The sequence below is a fragment of the Oreochromis niloticus genome, linkage group LG3 (assembly GCF_001858045.2).
Source record: "Oreochromis niloticus isolate F11D_XX linkage group LG3, O_niloticus_UMD_NMBU, whole genome shotgun sequence".
Lineage (NCBI taxonomy): Eukaryota > Metazoa > Chordata > Actinopteri > Cichliformes > Cichlidae > Oreochromis > Oreochromis niloticus.
Window position 1 is genome coordinate 74,701,042 of NC_031967.2, and position 22,541 is coordinate 74,723,582.

General features: G+C 42.8%; 1 protein-coding gene and 1 long non-coding RNA gene across 2 annotated transcripts in view; one reads left to right on the forward strand and one right to left on the reverse strand.

The window, feature by feature from the left end:
* Positions 1–1,239: 1,239 nt before the first annotated feature.
* Positions 1,240–2,584, reverse strand: LOC109197409 (uncharacterized). Its single transcript, XR_002058523.2, has 2 exons — positions 1,686–2,584; positions 1,240–1,599 (listed from the first exon to the last, which is right to left on the reverse strand). It is a non-coding gene; the product is annotated as an uncharacterized LOC109197409 (long non-coding RNA).
* Positions 2,585–8,576: 5,992 nt separating this feature from the next.
* LOC109196963 (uncharacterized) overlaps positions 8,577–22,541 on the forward strand; it is a 45,457-nt gene continuing 31,492 nt past the window's right edge. Inside the window, exons 1-2 of the mRNA XM_025905226.1 lie at positions 8,577–9,119; positions 21,289–21,636. Of these exons, the coding sequence (XP_025761011.1) occupies positions 9,089–9,119; positions 21,289–21,636 (379 nt within the window). The 5' untranslated portion in view covers positions 8,577–9,088. The remainder of the gene's footprint in view (positions 9,120–21,288; positions 21,637–22,541) is intronic.

Below are 22,541 nucleotides of genomic sequence, written 5' to 3' on the forward strand. Positions count from 1 at the left end.
GTCCACTGTCTGGCCTTTCTGCCTTTTTTCGCTGGTGCAAAAGTGCTAAAAAACCATACACTAGAAGGCCTGCACTTACTACTGCAACAAGGCGCAATTTCTCACACTAGAATACCCAAACTGAGTGTCTAGGAACCTGCAACCAATAATTGCAGCTGTAAGGAAGCGAGGCTTTCCCTGTTGGTCCAATTGAAAATTCTCCCAAATCAAAACAGCTCACTGTTGCAGATCCTTTGCAGTGCATCTCTTGGTTTTTTTTTAAAAGTTCCTGCATGTGTGAGTCGCTGAAGCACACCCCGCGGTTCCCCCTTTTTGAAAACAACGGTGGGACTGAGGCAAATTTACCTCCGGATGGCCAGTCACCGCGTGCCTGTGATTCAGCGAAACTCACTGGAGGAATCCTGCCCGACAACGCTAAACGCTGTCTCTACTGTTTCAACTGTAACTGTCAGGATATATATTTATTCCAGCTCTCATAGGGCAAAGAAATGACTCAGACTTGTCAAATGTTCTTTAATTAGATACACAATATGAACTTCACAATTTTCTTACAAATAAAACTATGACAAACATGAACAGCTGTGCTTATTTCTGAGACATGATTTTTTTGAACGTGTTCATATTTAACAGTGTGCATTTGTATGCTGAAACTGTAATGGTGAACCTGAGGTGATGGTCAACAGAAGGCAAATATACATAAATATAAAACAATATTGAAGTAATGTCTTTACCCTTTGCAGCGTGTGGACGCTGTGCACGCAATCACCTTATTCACTGTAGTAAACGTGCACCGCTAGCTCACGTGACTGACTGTCTCCATGGTTACATCGTATATTATTAGCTATGTAAACAGCTTCCAAAGATACCGCCATAGCTCTCTGCAGCTGTAACACTTTCACACTTTACAAATCATTTCACGTTTTTGATAGTTATGGATAAAGAATGTGTTTTAAAGACATGTTAGGCGGTTGCTATGGTGGTTGCTGTGGACTAGGGTGGACCGCGTCCGATTCCTGTTGTTAGCTGTCCGCCGTAGGAAGGCTGCGTTCTGTTTAGAAGTAGCGACAGTCTGCCGTAACTCGAACTCAAACCCCGCTTTGTTCTGTAATTAAGGGGCTTTTATAGCCGTTCATGACACGCACGCACACACATAAAGCACTTTGCCTCACCATGAGAATGCAACTTTACTAAAACCTTTAAAGTATCTGATATAGGATAGAAAAATGAAGCAACCAGAGATTTAATGATGAAGACTGTTGCTGTTTAATTTTTTACATTACTTACTGTTACTGTGTTATGTCATGATAAGGTTTACCTGCTGGGGGTTTGATGGATCAGCTGGACAATACAGTCAAAGACAGACTTCATCCATCATATGTGTCACGGTCTGGCAGGCAGACCGTGGGGATGTGAGGAATGAGGACCCAAAATGCAGGACTTGATGACGAAGGCAGTGCGTTTATTTACAGTGGTGAAAATCCAAACAACAATAAATCCCCCGTGCGATCCCGACTCCTGTTCCGTGTCTTGTCCCTTATCCCGTGCTCCGTGCTCTGTCTCCGTTCCCTGTGTACTGCCTCCTGGTCGCCACAATTCCTCCTGGGGAAACGCGCATACAAAAGGCAGCCGTGAGTACAAAACCTAACGGCAGACTGCACTAAGCTTGCACATTGACTAAGACTGACGGGAAGTCACTCAACGATCCAGCGTCGAGGAGCTCTCAGCCACACTGTTTTGAAGCTCCTCTGACGAGGCTTGATCGGCGCCATGTGTGCGTGGATTCCTGGGTGTGACCGGTCAGCTGGCAGGGCCACACCCACCAGGCCTAAAAGTGCCTGCCACGACCGCACCCTCACACACATGCACACACCCATAAACACCTGACAGTACACAAACATGGAACACAGGACAGCAGACACAACCATAATAACAATAATAACAATAATAATAATAAAAATAATAATAACTACAATAGTAGTCCACACTGCTCACGGACCCCGAATCCCTGGAGCTGGGTCCGTGACAGTACCCCCCCTCTACGGGTCGAATCCTAGTTGGATTTTTGTTTTCACTCATATTTTAGAACCAAATATTGAAAACAACTGTGACAGACTGGATACCTGGTCAGGGTGTACATTAGCTTTCACTCAAGGATCCCAGGACAGAGCCCTGCCCCACCATGAGCCTGGGTGGATACGTGGTTATAATATAAAACGACTGATACTAAATATGAATATTTCATGAATTATAATACAAATTCCTAGGCGTTTGTTCCAGCAAGAGTAAAATTGATTACATATGTCTGAATTGCTAACCCTAACCCTAGCTCAACAGACCACAATGCCCTGGACTGTCACTATTATTACATGCTGTGAACATAAGTAGCTTTGATCACAGTTTATGTTGTAAAACGAATATTAAAAAAAGATCAACATTGTGATATTATTTCTTCCAAACTGACCAGAAACATGCTTGTCAGACTCTCACAGCACAGGATCAGACTCACTGTGCATGACGGCTCAGGCCAGTAATGTTTGTTAGATTGTCAGTTGTTTAGTGCTTCTGTACAGTTATGGTCACCATCTCTATTTCAGAATAATTAATATGTAGAAAACAATTGATTTTCTTCCAATATTCTAGCATAATTAAAAAACTTTGACTTTGTAAGTACATATTGTTACAGTCCTAATGCCAGTATGATTCTTCATAACGCCTGCTTTGAAATACTGAACTTTAAAATTGACCTGATGAAAGATAATTTACAGTGGCAGTCTGTCAGGATAATTCTGACTATAAGATCACTGTATTAATCTGAATCCTTCTGACATGTGCTGTGAATGAATGCTGATGCAACTCACTGTGGGAAAGCTGTTAATAAAATGAATCTGTGACACATGCAACACATTCACAGAGGAAGAGGACACAAAGGGAGGACACGCAGAGGCTGTGTTAAAGTCAGAAATCAAATCTTTAGTCAAAAACAGGCGGCGGTTACAAACAGGAAGACAAGCAGTCCATTAAACAGTCTACAGGGTCAAACATGCAGAGAATTCGAACAACAGTAAAAAATAACTGGACACTGAAAAACTTAAAGCAATGTGAGACGCAATAAAAGGAAGCGGCGCAGTATATTCACTGAATTATCATCAATTACAAAAGAGAAAAAATATATATATATACATATATATACGTATATATATATAAAGGTACAATACCTTTGGCCAGGGATTAATCTGGTACATCTCTTCACTGTAATCTTACGTATTTTCCCCACACCTGAATTAAAAAATACTGATATTTACATATAACAGATTCAGCTGATGCAGCCTGACTCAATCTGATTCTAGATGTTCAGCACACACAGAGACACAGAGGTACTGTTTGAAGTTTAGTGTTAACCTGAGTCACTGATCATTTACAGTATTACAGAGTCTGGCAGTCTTTGCATGATGTCCACCTTACTGTAACTTTCTAGCTGACTCTCAGGTGTGACAGGTGTGCCAGCAGGAAAGAGTAATAATAACCTGCATCCTGAGGTTTGTCATGCAGGATTAAAGGAGCCAGGCTTTGTTCACACAGCTAGGATTGTATTTTACACTGACCCTGGGTCAGTATAAGTATCATACAGTTTAAACGAAGCACTGAAACTTGCACATATTTATTACAGATGCATTGAAGCTAATCGGGATATTTACTGTCAATCTGTGGCTGCGATTAATCACTTTACTGGAAACTTTATTAACTAGTAACTTCATCAGTCATGACAGAAGCTAATATTTCTGTGCTAACATCGTTTCAACAGTAACAGCTTTACTACAATATAAGCTAACGTTTACACCGTAACTTTAAGCTAGCACCATAAAGACGGTAAAACACGTAATAATATCTGCAAATGCATCTTAAAGCTGTTATATTAGCACTCGGTGTATTACTAACATAACCACATTAACATTATTGACACTCGCTGACTTTTAATAATCCTTCTATAAATGCTGTCCGTTTAAATGGTCTTACCTGTAAACACTGCTGTATCCACCGGATTCCAGCCAGAGTGGATTCTGGAGTCTTCCCACGCTCCTGTTACTGATCCTCCATCTGGATGGATGATAACAACCTTCTGAACAATCTAGCAGGTGGATGGCCCATATCTATGGGACTGATTTCTGCTAATAACGGTGAAATGGCAAATGGTAAGCGCTTTCTAGTCCCTAAGGACCCCAAAGCGCTTTACATAACCTGTCATCCACCCATTCACACACTGGTGATGGCAAGCTACATTGTAGCCACAGCCACCCTGGGGCGCACTGACAGAGGCGAGGCTGCCGGACACTGGCGCCACCGGGCCCTCTGACCACCACCAGTAGGCAACGGGTGAAGTGTCTTGCCCAAGGACACAACGAACGAGACTGTCCAAGCCGGGGATCGAACCGGCAACCTTCCGATTACAAGGCGAACTCCCAACTCTTGAGCCCCGATCGCCCCGGTCGATCGAACGGTGAATAAAGTCACCCAGTCGCTAGCTATGCCATTACCCAGCATACACCACTCCCTCCATAAATGCAATAAACGATCCAACAGTAATAGCCTATAATTAATTTATCTGCTGTATCTGCTGTTTGTCAGGTAGTTGTTTACATTATATAATATGTATATGTATATGTATATAATAATTGTGTTCAGTACACGTCACTACAATGTGATTTCGGAAATATATAAATATACGGACAACAGGCTCTTCCGCGGCAATCTCTTGTCGTCAATAAACAACGTTTAAGGAGATCTATAGTATTCAATAAGAGGGGGGTACCCTGCGCGTCGATAAGTGAAGCAGAGGGAGCCTGACCATGCGTCACACATTTGACGAGTTGGGAGTGAGAATGTGTTGGATTTGTCCATGACCAGTTTTTAACCTGTGCCTTAAAGAAGTTGAATGTAGAGCATTTTCTAATGGACTGAGGAAGACTGTTGCACAGATGGCCACCCTGGACAGAAAGGACGTTCTGCCCAAATGCTGTCCGTCTGTGGGGTATAAACAAGTCGTCTTGGGTTGTAGCTCGAGTGGTCCTGTCTAAGCTTTCACTTCCTGTCACTGTGAGCATCAAACACTTTACAGTAAGATGAGTTTAATGTGACATCATCACATCTCAAACCATAAAGCATTTAGATTCTTTTATTTCTGAAACTCTAATCTTTGAAGCCACTGCTGCTTTCACAAACATTTAACTAAACCTGCAACTTTACTCTTCCACCAGCAGAGGGCTCTAGTGTTCTGCTCACAGCACTGAACAGCCTGTAAATAATGGACAGAAGCAGCAGTCTCCACTTCAGGCTGTTAGGCAGCATCTATGGCTGTATCCCAATTCAGGGTCTGCAGCCTTAAAGTACGCAGCCTTAACGCTCCTCAAGGGCCGCGTACTCAAAGACCGCTAAGGTCGGAAGTGCAAGACTTGTAGGCTTGTGAAATGGGACCGTCTAGCCTCTGTCGCGCTGCCCAGGTTGCCTAGCAACCATGATACTAACCGCTGGAAAAGATTCATACAGCTTTGTTTGACAGAAATGAAGGAGAACATATTTTGTTCATTTGTTTCTACATGAGCTCTGTGTGATTTGATAAGTATCTGAGGCTGAGACCACAGGACTGTAAAACATGATTGTTGGACTTCGTTTCTGTACTGAACAGTCATTTTAAGATTAGCTAGTAAATAACAATAAGCAATTGTTGTTCATGAGACTAAAGTCGTCTCACCTTGGTAATGTAAATATAATATGGCCAATATTATAGTTATTACATTAATCGTTATTAGTTATTACAGCAGTGAGTTTGAACTCTGTGTCAAATACTGAGTTTCAGTAAAGGTTCAAGTTGCAGTTATTTATATTTCCTATCATGTTAAATCTTCACTCAAAGACAAGTATCTTTGACAGTGTATATATAGATGTATTATATATAAGAGACACATATTGTTCTTTTAATATGCTGGCATTACTAAATTTGGCTCAATGTTTACATATATGTGTAAAAAGAAAATGTACGAGCTGTGATAACTGTTTCTGATAAAATGAAGATCAGACTGATATATTAAATATTTCTTTATTGGGTGAGAAAATCAGAGCATGTCATAACTGCTTTAAGTCATACAGAATAGATATCAGAGCCTTAAACAGGCTGACTTCTGCTAAATGGGTCAAACTGGGCAGAAAGTCTACAAACACATAACATCCTTATAGAATATGATGTAACACTATAGATCAACTTACCTCAGAATATATAAAGCATATAAACAATTACAGCAATATGATGCAACAAACACAGCAGTGCTACTAATCCAAAATACTCAAAGCTTCATAGAACTGCAACTAGCAGTCCTTCACAAACAGGGAACAGTCTGTCTGTTCTCTCCATCTGTCAGCTGCTGCTGGCTCTTCCTCCTCCTCTTCCTCACACACTGCTGAGTTTGTCCTGGTGGATCATCAGGGGTGCAAAGCCTCACAGATGATGTGCAGCAGTGGGTCCCTCAGTCTGTCCTCACTCTGGACACTTGCAGTCGTCACACATGGAAATCAAATGTGTGATAAGCTGCAGGATTCAAACACAAGTGTAACTTATAAATACATGTTCATACTTTTATTCCACAATCAGAGAGAAAGAAACAGAGAGAGAGTGCAGGACAGACAGACAGGTGACAGTCTCAGGTGTACACACTGCTACAAAACAGCACAAGAGAAGGAGGATTTAGTGTTTGTGTTATTACGAGTGCTAAACAAGAAGAGTTCCAGATGGTCCAGTGGACACATGTGTGACTCCTGTGATTAAAGCATCTTTCTTTCAGCTTAACGAGTGAACCGTCAGCTCGTTCAAACACACGTTAAAGTCCGTTTGGCTCGACACCACCGAACAGAGGCAGCAATATAACATAGCTAACATTAACAGTGCAGTGAATCCTGCTTGTGCCGTCATATTCAGGACTGCAAACCGAGCAGCATCACTGACTTTCAGCTTGTTGTGTTTGTGGATATATGACTGACTTTAATTATCCATAAAATCATCACATTCTCTGTAATGAATTTAATAATGTAATGTTTTAATGTTCTTCATTATTCAACATTTGCACATAAATAAGTGACATAATATTCAGTACTTACTTTTGAAAGTTTACTCTTCGGCTGCTCCACTTCCACCGTTTTTTTCGGCAAAATTATCCACACCCACCGCCGCGCACTACAGCAATTTAAAGCAGTGCCATCAGCAAATAAGGTCAATGTTAACCATTTAGACACATTGTGCATCATTTGTGTACAACACAAACAAATTAGGGACCAACTCTGTACATAATGATGTAATTCCATTTAATATTGTATCTCTCAAGCTTTTCCCTCAGTAATCTGGGCTCTATTTGACCAAATCAAAGAACAGAGCAACCTGTCTGCTTTAAATTCACACTTGTGACAACTCAATAAAATTTAGTTTCCAATGAAATGATGATGCCTTGATCTGTGACTGTAGAATAGATGTTTATCTATTATACCAATTCTGCTTTATAGATCTTTAAGCTCATTCTGGACACACTGCGGTCCAGAGAAAATAACTAAATGTTGCCAAGATAGTATCAACACTTAAAGCATTTTGTACATAGAGTGAGTTTCTGTTCTTTCTGAGCTTGTAGTCTGAAGAAAACTGGGTTTTTGCCCTGAAGTCAAGTTTCTCAGTTCTCAAACTATACATATGCCTTCATGGGGATGATGGAGTCATCTCCATGCATCATCAGGATCCAGTTATCTGTCTGTTATTACTGATACATGCTGCAGTAAAGCACACAGGCACAGAGGTGAACCATGTGCTGTATATCAGGGTTTTAGGAACCAGCTGAGTTTTAAGTGTTTAGCATTTGTTTGAAGGCCTGGCTGTCTTACAAAATTTAAACACACATCTTTAGGAGAAATATCAACAATAATGATAATCATGAAGTCCAAAGTGTATTTCTTAAACTAAAAAACATGAAACAAACTCATACATCTGTCTCTGTTTATTTCCTGTGAATGCGAACTTTAAGATGTTAAACTGTCTGCCCTTTATTATTATTGTGGTTAATAAATTGTAACAAAGAACAGGAACTGTGACTAAAAAAGCAGGACTTTAAAGCTACCGGCAGTGTTTCTATCTTTTATTGCAAAGCAGTGAAACACCAAGGCTTTAATGAAAGGCAGATTAAAGTGGGTGAGGGTTTGATTAAAGGGTCCATGTGGTGTATTGTTCTTCACAGCTGGATTCTCAGTCTTTAGCTGCTGTTTGTTGCTGCAGCACATGTTCTAACAGACAAGCTTTAATTTTTGTTTTTCAACCAAAAAGTCAGAAGACAGCACACAAACCTTAAAATGTCTGGTAACAAGTATCTTCTCTGAAATGAGCTCCATGCTGGCTGGATGTCCTCACTCACAGTGTGAGATCTCTGCAGGCTCCCACAGATGCAGCAGAATCTGGATGTTCTTCAGTCACTGCTGTGAGTGTTATAACTGTGGTATGAGAACAATAATGAACGTGAAATAAAAGAGCACGTACTGAAGAACTGAAAACTGCATCTCTTAGATTTCTTAATAAGTCTGTGGATGATTTTTAATTTGACTTCAGATGAATGTACAGATCAATGCCAGCCTAATTACTGATAATTAGATCAATAATATCAGGAGACTCAGTGGAGATGTGAGGCAGGTCACGTGGTTCAGTCCTAATGTAAATGTATATAGAATATGTTATGGTGTGGTGCCAGATTCAGTGACCATGTGACCCGGTAACAAACAGCCCCATCAGTAACACTGACACAGCACCAACAGGCTTACCAGGTGTGCCTAATAAAGTGGCAGGTGAGCGTAGATAACAGAAGCAGAGGGGAGGCCAGAGCAGCTGAAGCTTCATGTTTCTGTGAGCTCCACAAACTTTAACAGCTGACACAGACCATCAGCATCACTGACCGTCTGACTCACACCGACACTTCCGGTGAAACCGAAACTAACCTGCGGTCAGAGTCACAGCTGGAGGAGGAGCAGTGTGTGGGAGCGGCTCCGTGGGAATTTCACGGGACTTTAAAGGAGGATGAAGATGCTGCTGCTGCTCCTCGTCAGCGGTAAGAACCTCTCTGTTTAACCCGCAGTTTGAACCTCTTCATAAGGATACACGCAGTTTTTTTTAAAACTCCCCCGACATCGTGCGAGCGCATTTTGGGGACTGCATGGGAACCGATCGGGTTTCTGTTGCCCATTTGTGGCCAGTAAGGGCGCCCTCCGTTTGCGAGGTGCGCCTGCTGCTTGCCGCAGAGTGACGAGACGGGCGGGGCGGCGGCGGGGGAATGAGGGTGGGGTTTGGGCGGTTTCTCTGGTTGGAGTGGCATCTAATAAAATTAAAGAAAAGAAACAAACACAGAAGCAGCAGACATCATGATACAGAGTTATAAACTAGGGCTGGGTATCGTCACTGATTTCTAGAATCAATTCGTTTCTGATTCACAAGGTCCCGAATCGATTTGAACCAAGATTCGATTCAATTCGATTTGAATCTGGGAAATTTTGACAGTCAGAAATATTATAATTCAGATCAGTACATTTACATATTGTTGTATCTATAAAAAGGAAGCTGACACACGCAAGACTTTATCAAAGGTGTGAGCGTCACAGCAGATGCCTTTGTGTCAAAGTAGCTGAAGATAAAACACAGAAAAACATGAGGGTGATTTTTCTGGCCTGGGATTTTATAAAAATATTCTGCAGTACATCAAAAACGAAAGAAAACCATCTGACGTTACAGCGGTTTTATTAGAGACACGGCTAAGCGTTTTGCATTTTGCATAATTTTAAAAAGTTTAAATTTGTTCAGTATTGAACGGCAGAAATTAGGTTTTCTTTTTGGAAGTATGTAAAACGAAAAAAAAAAAAGAAACAGCGGCCGACAGCGCTGTAAACAACGGTAGACTTGTGCGTAACAAGCAAGCGAATAATGCAGAAAACAGATTTTTAGACGGGAAACTTCTTGAAGTATGAGAGAGAGAGAGAGAGAGAGAGAGAGCTGTGCATGAAGTGTGATTTTATCATGGTGGAAGCAAAACAGTAAAAGTCAGAGTGATTTCATGACGATGTTTATGTGAAGCGTAGTTTGGATCTTCTTTTGCTGCTGGTTCGGTCAATATTGTTTGGAGAGAAATAAAACCTGCAGCTTCAGAATCAGCGCAAAAAGGGTGTGAACACAAAGCGTGGACGCGCCGACAGATCAGAATCAGCGAGCTGTCGGCTTTCAGCCCCGACCGTGTCCGTGCCGTCGTTTGAGAAAGGCGACATCTCACTGATTCTGATCCGCGGGTCCGCGCTGTGTGTTTACGTCTTTGTGCAGAATCCGTGTTCCTGCTCTCATTTACTGTCTTAGCTGTTTGGTGGTTGTTGAAATTTTGTGAGGTTTCACCTGAGATTCTGGCATTTTGGGCAAAATAAATTTATATTAAAAAATCGATTCAGGATTTTAATGAATTGATTTCAGGTTATCCAAGCCAGAATCGATTTTAATCGATAAATCGATTACAAAAACCCACCCCTATTATAAACCCACATATACGTGAGCGCGAGGGCCCTCAGAGCACCTCCGTGCTGCTCACACACAAACACCCTGTAGAAACGGGTGTTTGTTTTAGACTTTGCGAAATTGCAGAAAAAACCTAATACAAACCGAATCTGTGCAGTAAGGCGGAGGTCTTTTAATTGGTGCTGATTCTCGAGTTGGGGTTGGGTGTTGATATTGGAGAGCTGTTTCTTACACTATTAGGCTGTATTACCTAGGAAACTTATCTTACTGTAATTACTAAGTAATGCATGACTTCCGAACAATGACGTTGTCATATTCATTAAATGCTTTTTATACATATAATTCTGAGTATTTGATAAACTGTGCAAAATGATATGTTTGTTTTAATTATTTGCATGTTTAATTAATTGCATGTTTCAGAGTTTTATACTGGGTTTCTATTCAGGAGCACTTCTGAAATATTTTGGAGCACCCTCTGCTACTTCCCATGATGAGGGGCCGTCCACCTCCTCAGCCACATCTGTGTGTCCACAAATGTCTGATCCCGAGGATGGCGACCCAATTACGGGATCCCTTTCCAGACGCCTTAACGCCCAGTCACATCCTGGGCCTTTTGACCTCAGGAAATCACATGATACGGTGGGGCTCGGTTCACAATGAGTTCACCCGAAACCCTGCTGATTGCAACCTATACCCGTTTTTACATCTTTACTCGTGTGATTAAGTAGAGGATGAATAGGGGGTCCATGTCCCTTTTGGGGGACCCTCCCATGGCTTAAATCTGGGACTCTCCACCAAGTGAGCTTAGAGCTGAAGAAGAGAGATGAGATGAGAGTTGAAATGTCTTTAAGCAACTTAAAGAAGTCCAGACGCTTTTCTTTCCAAGCTCCATAGACTAAACACACAGAACATGGAACACAAGACTTTCACAATAAAACAGGAAACAATGGAACACAAGACTGACACATGAGCTTGACACAGGAGTGGAAGAACGCCAGACAAGAGGGAGCCAGGGAACACAAGAGAGAAACACAGTGGACTGGGAAACATGGATAAATATGATAGGAGAACATGGAACAAAACACAAGGAAAGGAAACCAGACACAACGACACACACAACCCACATAAACTCAGATTCACAGAGAGCGACACAGAGGACAAAGACAAAAAGGGAACCTAAATCAAGGAACTAAAAGGGAATTAGGGGTGTGTGATATGATGAAATATATTGGATGACGCAAGGAAAACATCTGTTGTTTCATATTATACGCTATCATTTGTTTAGTGGTGTCGCAAAATACACTGTTTAAAGTAGAGATGGACCGATCCAATATTACGTATCGGTATCGGTCCGATACTGACCTAAATTACTGGATCGGATATTGGTGAGAAATAAAAAATGTAATCCGATCCATTAAATATCAAAAAAGCACCTCACAAAACTTGCGACACGGCGTAACTCGGCTCATAACCGTAGCATGTCGGAGCAGTATGCATGACGTGATAGAGCGGCTGTGTGTATTTGTAGCCTCGCTACCAAACCAGCATTTCATCTCCGAGGAAGTTATCCCAGAGAGAAGTAAAGCAAGTGTGTAAGTTCATCTCTGAATGTTTATAAAGCATTCCCATGTTAAGCTTAACAACCGATATATGGAGCGACTGCCTCTCTCTCTCCCCCTACCTCTCCTGCTGCTACTTCAATCGATGATCAGCTGATTGGCTTTTCTGTCGCGAGTCCGTCTCTCTTCTTTGTTTTTGGCCCACTTTGCACCAGAAAGAGGAAACCAGCAGCTGAACAACAGCAGCACCTTTAAGCTTGATAAGCTGTTGTTAGAATTTATTTAATATTACTTTCTACACCAGGATCCTTTTCTACGTAGCTGACGGCTGGTAACTGTGCAGGGGCGGATCTAGCAAAGTTTAGCCAGGGGGGTCGATAGGGCATTAACAGGGAAAAGGGGGCACAAAGACATACTTTTCTTTCTTATTCTCATTTAAAATGTCTAGCTTTTAATAAATAATTATCTGAATCTTACACCCAGAGTTTTAATCTGATGTAAAATGTATAGAAGTCCATTACTGTATACAGTAACTGTTAAGTCTAATATACCCTAGTAAGCTATAGTACTTTTTCCTTTGGGAAGATACCATCTGTGCAGTCTGCAATTCTGTTGAAGAAAGATGTTGAATCTATTTAATCATTCTTGAAAAATAATTTGTTTCTGTGCATTTTTTTTTCACCCTGCATCAAATTAAAGTTGATTACATCGATTAAGCATCATGAGGTGGAGGGTGGGGTGTGGTTCCCTATTTTTTTTTTTGCTGGGAGTTTGCAACCCTATTAGTTAGGTTGCTTAATATTTCTGCTAAGTACTCTTTAAAATACCAGAATAGGAAGGATGGAGCAGGTTTAAGTTTATTAGATTGATCAGTATTGCTGAACTATGAAATATTTTGGGCGCAGTGTATTTTTTACATACAGGTATAACAGAATAGCTTTAGTGTTATTGTTTATTTAAACTTGAGTATGAACTTATACAAAATGCAGCAAGATATAAAAAAAAACAGTTTTATTGATTAAAAAACACACTATATCGGATTCATATCGGTATCGGCAGATATCCAAATTTATGATATCGGTATCGGTATCAGACATAAAAAAGTGGTATCGTGCCATCTCTAGTTTAAAGCAATATTTTTTCAATGTTTGGATGGTCACATTGTGGATGCAGGCACAGAGAGTACCAGCTGAAAGAGTATGCGGAGAGTTTGGGGATGAGAAGCAAAAAATGCTATCAGGTGCTCAAAATAAATCTTAGACTCAAATGTTAGAACAGGATTTTCCTTGCAGCATGCCATCTCATAAATACTCACAAAGAAAACTTCATTTAAATGTGTATAGTTTCATGCATCGATCAAAACACTTGACTCCAGGTACACATTGCACAGCTGAAAACACTTCACACAAGTTGAGTTGCCTGAGATTCACAGAATTTACAGAAAATGTATAATATATATCGTTATATATGTATATATATATATATATATATATATAAAAACACCCAGCACGCCCCTGCGGGCGGTTTATCCTTCAAGCTCGGGTCCTCTACCAGAGGCCTGGGAGCTTGAGGGTCCTGCGCAGTATCTTAGCTGTTCCCAGGACTGCGCTCTTCTGGACAGAGATCTCCGATGTTGTTCCCGGGATCTGCTGGAGCCACTCGCCTAGCTTGGGAGTCACTGCACCTAGTGCTCCGATTACCACGGGGACCACCGTTACCTTCACCCTCCACATCCTCTCGAGCTCTTCTCTGAGCCCTTGGTATTTCTCCAGCTTCTCGTGTTCCTTCTTCCTGATATTGCTGTCATTCGGAACCGCTACATCGATCACTACAGCCGTCTTCTTCTGTTTGTCTACCACCACTATGTCCGGTTGGTTAGCCACCACCATTTTGTCCGTCTGCATCTGGAAGTCCCACAGGATCTTAGCTCGGTCATTCTCCATCACCCTTGGGGGCATCTCCCATTTTGACCTCGGGACTTCCAGGTTATACTCGGCGCAGATGTTCCTGTACACTATGCCGGCCACTTGGTTATGGCGTTCCATGTATGCCTTGCCTGCTAGCATCTTGCACCCTGCTGTTATGTGCTGGATTGTCTCTGGGGCATCTTTACACAGCCTGCACCTGGGGTCTTGCCTGGTGTGGTAGACCCCAGCCTCTATGGATCTTGTACTCAGAGCTTGTTCTTGTGCTGCCATGATTAGTGCCTCTGTGCTGTCTTTCAGTCCAGCTTTGTCCAGCCACTGGTAGGATTTCTGGATATCAGCCACCTCCTCTATCTGCCGGTGGTACATACCATGCAGGGGCCTGTCCTTCCATGATGGTTCCTCGCCTTCCTCCTCTTTCTTGGGTTTCTGCTGCCTGAGGTATTCACTGAGCACGCTGTCAGTTGGGGCCGTCTTCGTGATGTATTCGTGGATGTTTCTTGTCTCATCCTGGACTGTGGTGCTGACACTCACCAGTCCCCGGCCCCCTTCCTTCCGCTTAGCGTACAGCCTCAGGGTGCTGGACTTGGGGTGAAACCCTCCATGCATGGTAAGGAGCTTTCTTGTCTTTATGTCAGTGGCTTCTATCTCCTCCCTTGGCCAGCCTATTACCCCAGCAGGGTACCTGATCACGGGCAGGGCGTAGGTGTTGATGGCCCGGATCTTGTTCTTACCGTTCAGCTGACTCCTCAGGACTTGCCTGACCCGCTGCAGGTACTTGGTGGTTGCAGCTTTCCTAGCGGCCTCTTCATGGTTCCCATTCGCTTGCGGGATCCCCAGGTACTTGTAACTGTCCTCTATGTCTGCAATGTTGCCTTCTGGTAGTTCAATCCCCTCAGTTCTGACTACCTTCCCTCTCTTTGTTACCATCCGACTACACTTCTCCAGCCCGAATGACATCCCGATGTCATTGCTGTATAGCCTGGTAGTGTGGATCAGTGAATCGATGTCTCGTTCACTCTTGGCATACAGCTTGATGTCATCCATGTACAGGAGGTGGCTGACAACCGCTCCGTTTCGTAGTCGGTATCCGTAGCCAGTCTTGTTAATGATCTCACTGAGGGGGTTCAGGCCTATGCAGAACAGCAGTGGGGACAGAGCATCTCCTTGGTAGATCCCGCACTTGATGGTGACTTGTGCTATGGGCTTGGAGTTGGCCTCTAGTGTTGTGCGCCACATCCCCATTGAGTTCCTGATGAAGGCTCTTAGGGTCCTGTTGATCTTGTACAATTCTAGGCATTCCAGTATCCAGCTGTGGGGCATTGAGTCATAGGCCTTCTTGTAATCAATCCAGGCTGTGCACAGGTTGGTCAGTCTGGTCTTGCAGTCTCGGCTGACTGTTCTGTCTACCAGTAGCTGGTGTTTTGCGCCTCTGGTATTCTTGCCAATCCCTTTCTGTGCCCCGCTCATGTATTGACCCATGTGCCCGTTCATCTTAGCCGATATGATGCCTGACAGGAGCTTCCATGTAGTACTGAGGCAGGTTATTGGTCGGTAGTTGGATGGGACCGGTCCCTTCTTGGGGTCCTTGGGGATCAGGACCGTCCGACCTTCAGTTAGCCATTCCGGGTGTCTCTCGTTAACTAGCAGCTGGTTCATTTGTGCTGCCAGACGCTCGTGGAGTGCAGTCAGCTTCTTCAGCCAGTAGGCATGAACCATGTCGGGCCCTGGTGCTGTCCAACTCTTCATACTGGAGACCCTTTCTTGGATATCTGCCACTGTGATGGTTACTGGACCCTGTTCAGGGAGGTTGCTGTGGTCTGCCCTCAGATCCACTAGCCACTGAGCATTGCTGTTATGGGTTGCGTCCTTCTCCCATATGCTCTTCCAGTATTGCTCCGTCTCCAGCCTTGGTGGTGCTGTTCTCTTATTGTTCCCTTGCCACTGAGAGTACACCTTTGCTGGTTCTGTGGAGAACAGCTGGTTTATTCTCCTGCCTTCTATCTCTCTGGTGTACCTCCTCAAGCGGCTTGCCAAGGCTGTGAGTCTTTGCTTGGCAGTTTCCAAGGCCTCAGGTATGGACAGATTGCTGTATTTCTTATGCACCTTCTTTGTCGCGCCTTTCTGCAACTCCGTTAGTTGGCTAACCTCCCTCCGTGCTACTTTGATCTTGCCCTCTAGCCTCCTTCTCCATGGAGGGTACTGCCCCTTGTGGCTGTTCAACTTGTAGCCAAGCATCTCACTGATCACTGCTGCCGTAGTGTAGATCAGCTTGTTAGTGTCGGTAATCGTGGTTGTAGGTGTCATCCGTAGTGCTGCATTAACATCATCTAGCAGACCTTCTGAGGGTACTTCACGTAATCTTGGTAACCGGCTACGGGGGATCCAGGTTTCAAGCTTGGCCATGATCCTATCTTTCAGGTCAGTTCCTCTCGCACTCAACGATCCTTCTCCTATCGCACTTGGGGCTATGTACCCAATCTTGGGTGGGGGTGATGATATCTCCCCCCTGACCTGGCGTCCTGACTCCTCCTTGCCGTAGCATTTATGTTGTACCTCGTCAATCTCTAGCTGTGAGATATATATATATATATATATATATATATATATCGTTATATATATAATATATATCGTTGTCGGGATGAGAAATGTCTCATATCGGGATATGAGAATTTGGTCATATCGCACAGCCCTACAGGGAATATAAGAAACTCGCCCCTGAGGTAAGAGCATCTGCAGTGCGAGAGACCACACCAAAGACTCAGTCATAAAGACTGAGGCCCAGTCTTTGTCTGAGGAGGTGGGATCATATCGAATCAGCATTTGTACAGTTGTATGGTATGACATCCTGAATCAAACCCAGTATATGAGCATATGAGTCTCCCAGCATGCATATGGATGTTGCGGTCAGTTTCCAACTACAAAGTACCAGGCTTTGAATCTGCACAAGTGTCAGCCAAGGATATGTGTGAGGACATGAACAGAGGCTGTTCGGAAACAGGAAAAGACTGAGATCTACGAGGCAGCACTTCTCTTACGAATCATTTGATTAGCCATTGAGTGATGCCCTAAAGGAGATGGAGGTGACCTTTGTAATGTTGTTGTTGATGCTGCAGTGTCTTCCATCCAAGACAGATTCACCACATTGGAAATTTTGGGAGAGAAATTTGGAGTACTGACACAATCTCTCAAATGATGACCTCTCTGAACAGTGTAAGGCTCTCAGCAATACTTTGCTTTTTCAGTACCAATCAGAGCTTGCCAGAGAGCTTGCACAGACAAGTAACAATTTGCCTGACTTACCATCAAAATTTATGAGCTCTCTTGAGTTGCTGAACTTTGTGCATGGCAGTGAACTTTCAGAAATACACCTGTAACTGTGGCTTCAGCAGAGGAGCTTTTCAAAGCTGAAACTGAGACATATTTGAGGTCCACTCTGTCTCAGGAACGCCTCACTGGCCTTGCCATCATCAGCATCAATCATGCAATTGCTGACCAGATTTCCTATCATGACATTATTTATGACTTTGCATCAAAGACGGCAAGAAAGGTCCTGATTTAGAGGGGGTGGTCTCCCAGGGCATTAAACAAGCTAGGACACTCGCTGGAGTGTGGCCGCTGTAGAAAACAAGACAGTGTTATGTTTGACCCACAATCAATAAAGATAAGGATCAATTCAAATAATAAATAATGAAGAGAAGCCAATATGGGAGAAATATGGTCTCTTTTTCTAGTCCCTATCAGGACTCCTGCTGCAGCATTTTGGATTAATTGAAGGCTTTTCAGAGTTTTTAGGACATCCTAATAATAATGAATTGCAGTAGTCCAGTCTAGAATAAATGCATGAACTAGTTTTTCAGAATCACTATGAGGCCGGACATTTCTAATTTTAGAGATGTTGCACAAATGGAAGAAAGCAGTCTTACATATTCTTATGTAAACATATGGCATAGAAACTGAACATTTAGTTTCCTGAAAACCCTCTCCTGTCTGATCATTTCCTGATAAGATTTACATTTACAATAATTGATTACACAGCAGTGGAGAGCAGACTTTATCACAGTAGATGTCTTTCTGAAAGTGCTGTAACTAAGTTTAAGAATATAATCCACCCACTGTTATCATCTTCAATGCCCTGTACCAACATAGAGCAGAGCAGCTATCTGAACGCTACTCCAACAGAGGTCGATTAATAATTTTACCTCCTCACTACGTACGACTCTGGATACTGTAGCTCCTGTGAAAACTAAGGTCTCAAATCAGAAGTACCTGACTCCGTGGTATAATTCTCAAACACGTAGCCTAAAGCAGATAACTCATAAGCTGGAGAGGAAATGGCGTGTCACAAATTTAGAGGATCATCATTTAGCCTGGAGAAATAGTTTGCTGCTTTATAAGAAAGCCCTCCGCAAAGCCAGAACATCTTACTATTCGTCACTGATTGAAGAAAATAAGAACAACCCCAGGTTTCTCTTCAGCACTGTAGCCAGGCTGACAAAAAGTCAGAGCTCTACTGAGCCAACCATCCCTTTAACGTTAACTAGTAATGACTTCATGAACTTCTTCACAAATAACATTTTTATCATTAGAGAAAAAATTACCAATAATCATCCCACAGATGTAATATTATCTACAGCTACTTTTAGTACCATCGATGTTAAGTTAGACTCTTTTTCTCCAATTGATCTTTCTGAGTTAACTTCAATAATTAATTCCTCCAAACCATCAACATGTCTTTTAGACCCCATTCCTACAAAACTGCTCAAAGAAGTCCTGCCATTAATTAATTCTTCAATCTTAAATATGATCAACCTATCTCTAATAATCGGCTATGTACCACAGGCCTTCAAGGTGGCTGTAGTTAAACCTTTACTCAAAAAGCCATCTCTAGACCCAGCTGTCTTAGCTAATTATAGGCCAATCTCCAACCTTCCTTTTATATCAAACATCCTTGAAAGAGTAGTTGTCAAACAGCTAACAGATCATCTGCAGAGGAATGGCTTATTTGAAGAGTTTCAGTCAGGTTTCAGAGCTCATCACAGCACAGAAACAGCTTTAGTGAAGGTTACAAATGATCTTCTTATGGCCTCTGGCAGTGGACTCATCTCTGTGCTTGTCCTGCTAGACCTCAGTGCTGCGTTCGATACTGTTGACCATAATATCCTATTAGAGCGATTAGAACATGCTGTAGATATTACAGGTACTGCACTGCAGTGGTTTGTATCATATCTATCTAATAGACTCCAATTTGTTCATGTAAATGGAGAGTCCTCTTCGCACACTAAGGTCAGTTATGGTGTTCCACAGGGTTCAGTGCTAGGACCAATTCTATTTACATTATACATGCTTCCATTAAATGATGGGCAAATGTACATATACACTGATAAGGGTAGTATAAATGGTGGAATAGTTATGAACAGATAATGTACAGAGAGAGCAAAATACAGATGAACTACAGACAAATGTACAGATGTGCTGTGTATACATATGTACAGATATACAGATGATCTGTATAGCTCTTGGGGGTCTGTTGGTCAAAGTCCATGATTCATTTACAGATTGAGTTGCTGATTCCAAGAACCACATGTTTTGTGATCAGCTTGGAGGGAATAACTGTATTGCATGCTGCACTGAAGTCAACAAACAGCATTCTTGCATTAGTATTCTTGTTGTCCAGGTGTGAGAGTACTCAGTGAAGCGCTGTGGATACAGCATCCTCTGTCTTCCTGTTGCTTCAATAAACAAATTGGTGAGGATCCAGTGTGGGGGCAAGCATGTCTTGAGGTATGCTAGGACCAGTCGCTCAAAGCACTTCATAACTATGGGCAACAGGGCAGTAGTTGTTCAGCCATGTTGGTAATGAGTGTTTTGGCACTGGCTGGTACTACTGGCTGGGCAAGTGACAGGTTAAAGAGGTCTCTGAAGACCCCTGCAAGCTGCTCAGCACATGTTCAAAGCACACATCCGGGAATGCCATCAGGGCCAGCAGCTTTCTGAGCGTTGATACTGGTCACTGCATTATGACCATGGTAAGAATAAGGTTATGGCAGTCGTCATGGAGTAGTGTTTTGGCAGACTTTCCCTTGTTGTTCCTGTCAAAACGAGCGTGGAATTAATTTGGCTCATAGAGAAAGGACACATTCGTGGCTGTCTGTGTGGAATTGCTGTGCTTGTAGTCAGAGGTGGCCTGAATGCCCAGCCAAACGTGTCATGGGTGACAGATGACAAAATGTTCCTGCAGCTTCAGCTTGTGGTTGTGCTTGGCCTTATTGATGCCTCTCTTCAGTTTGCCTTGGACATACTGTAGGCCTGAGCATCTCCTCATCTGAACACATTGTTACGTGCCTTTAGTAGAAGCCACAGTTCCTTGCTCATCCATGATTTCTGATTAGGGCACATTGTAATCTGCTTTTCTGTGGTAATGCTGTCAATTGTGGTGTTGACGTATTCCAGTACTGAGTGGGTGTAAAAGTCTATGTTGTGAGAGCCACAGGTGGCCTGAGAGGTAAACATGCTCCAGTCCATGTTTTTAAACCTGTCCAGGAGTACATGCAATAAATGGCCTGTTCAGAGGTACATGAGACAGGTATTACACTTTTTATTTGGAGAACTGGAACAGCTTTAGTTATGGTGGCCATACAGATATGCCCAGGTCATGTCTCTCAGTGAGGAATCCATCTGAGCAAAATAGACTTTTGAAGCGCACCTATAGACCGGACAGTGGAGTCAGCTAACAGCACACACGGTACTCTGCCTTACAGGGAACAGTGCAGACTGGGGAAGTCTTAACCAAATTAAAACACTAAAACAAAATAATTTACAGGCCTTTTTGCTCCCTCTAGTAAATCTGTCTGAATAAGGGAATATTTTAGAAGATGAGGAGGGATGAACACCTTCATCCCTCCTCACAGAAACAATGCTGAGGAGCCCTGAAGCTGACCTGGTGACTCACAGAGTCCCAACACCTTACTAAGGCGCTTCATGTTGGTTTTTAAGTTGGTTGGTTTTTTTTTTTTCCTATTTGTGCTGAAAAACATGTTGGCTGTCTTTACGTGACTCATTCTGCCAGTTGGTGGTTTAGTTTGGTCTGTCTCAGAGAGATGGACCATCAGTTAAAAGTAAACATGAAGGCAGACTGTGTTTGAGCGTTTGACTGTAAAACTGGTCTCTGTGTCCTGCTGATAAATGTGGACTCTGAGACAAACCAATAGCATGCAGTTAATTTGTGTTTATGTGTCCTCAGTTTCCCAGCATGCCTTGGCTGTGGTGGTGGAGGTAAATGAGGGGGAAAAATCTGTCCTGCTGCCCTGTCAGTATTCAGGTATTATATCCGATGACCTCACAGTGATGTGGACTCACAATGATCTTCATCCCAAATCTGTCCACCTACGACGAGAAGGAGGTGATGCCCTTACAGGACAAAACCAGCGTTACAGCGGGCGCACATCGATGAAGTCTGATGCTCTCGACTCTTTAGACTTCAGCCTCACTCTGAGGAAACCAACAAAGACCGACAGTGGCAACTACACCTGCTCCATCAGTGATGGGAGAAAAGAACTGAGACTGGGAGAAATACAGCTGCAGGTCACCGGTCAGTAATAAACCTCTGCTATAATTACAGGTCAAAGGTCAGTCAGACCTTTGGGTTGGTTAAAGACATGAGGGGTATGTTTACTAAATTGTTATGACTCACCTGAAGAAACAGCAGCAGCATGTAGCTCAGAGCTAACCTCAGTGGAAACAGGACCTCACTGCTACAACAGCTGGAGTCTTTACTGCATGTGGAGGGTTACACTCAACACTTCCACACTGTACACAGTGGAGAACATGAGCTCTAAGGCTCACTGCAGCTCACAGAGCAGCAGGAAGTGTTCTGATGTTGTACAGACTCAGACTGGAGGAGCTGCTGTGAAACACAGACAGAGCTTTTAGAAGTGCAGCAGAGATCATCATGTTTCATCCAGCTGGTTCTGATGTCAGTGAGACTCTCAGGTTAATATGTAGTGTGAATCACAGTGTGGTTCAGGTAACTGAGGGGACTGCAGAGTTAGTGACAAAGCTGTAGAAGTGATGTTTAGATTTTGATATATTTCTGCTGATTTGAATTTAAGTTTTTATCTGTTACACTTATCAAACATTATCTCAGACAGCTGCTGCCTGACAGAAACACTTGCAATAGTTTCCATAGACTAGACTTTCCAGCAAGTTTATTATACACACGACAAAGTATTTACTCCTTTGAGACATTTGTAAAAAATAAAATAAATAAATAAAAAGGATGCTTTTCAGTGGACTGCTGTGCCAGAGAAAGATTCAGTCAATGGTTTATGAAACTATTCAGGAGGATGAGCAGAAGATCCCAGACAAAGATTCCCAGACAGGCAAAACGTGAACTAAAAGACACTGCTTTATTGCAGGCTCGGAAGTGATACATAAAAAGAACAAAACTAAACTGAAGTGAACTAAAACTGTGTCCCAATCCAGTGACCGCACGCT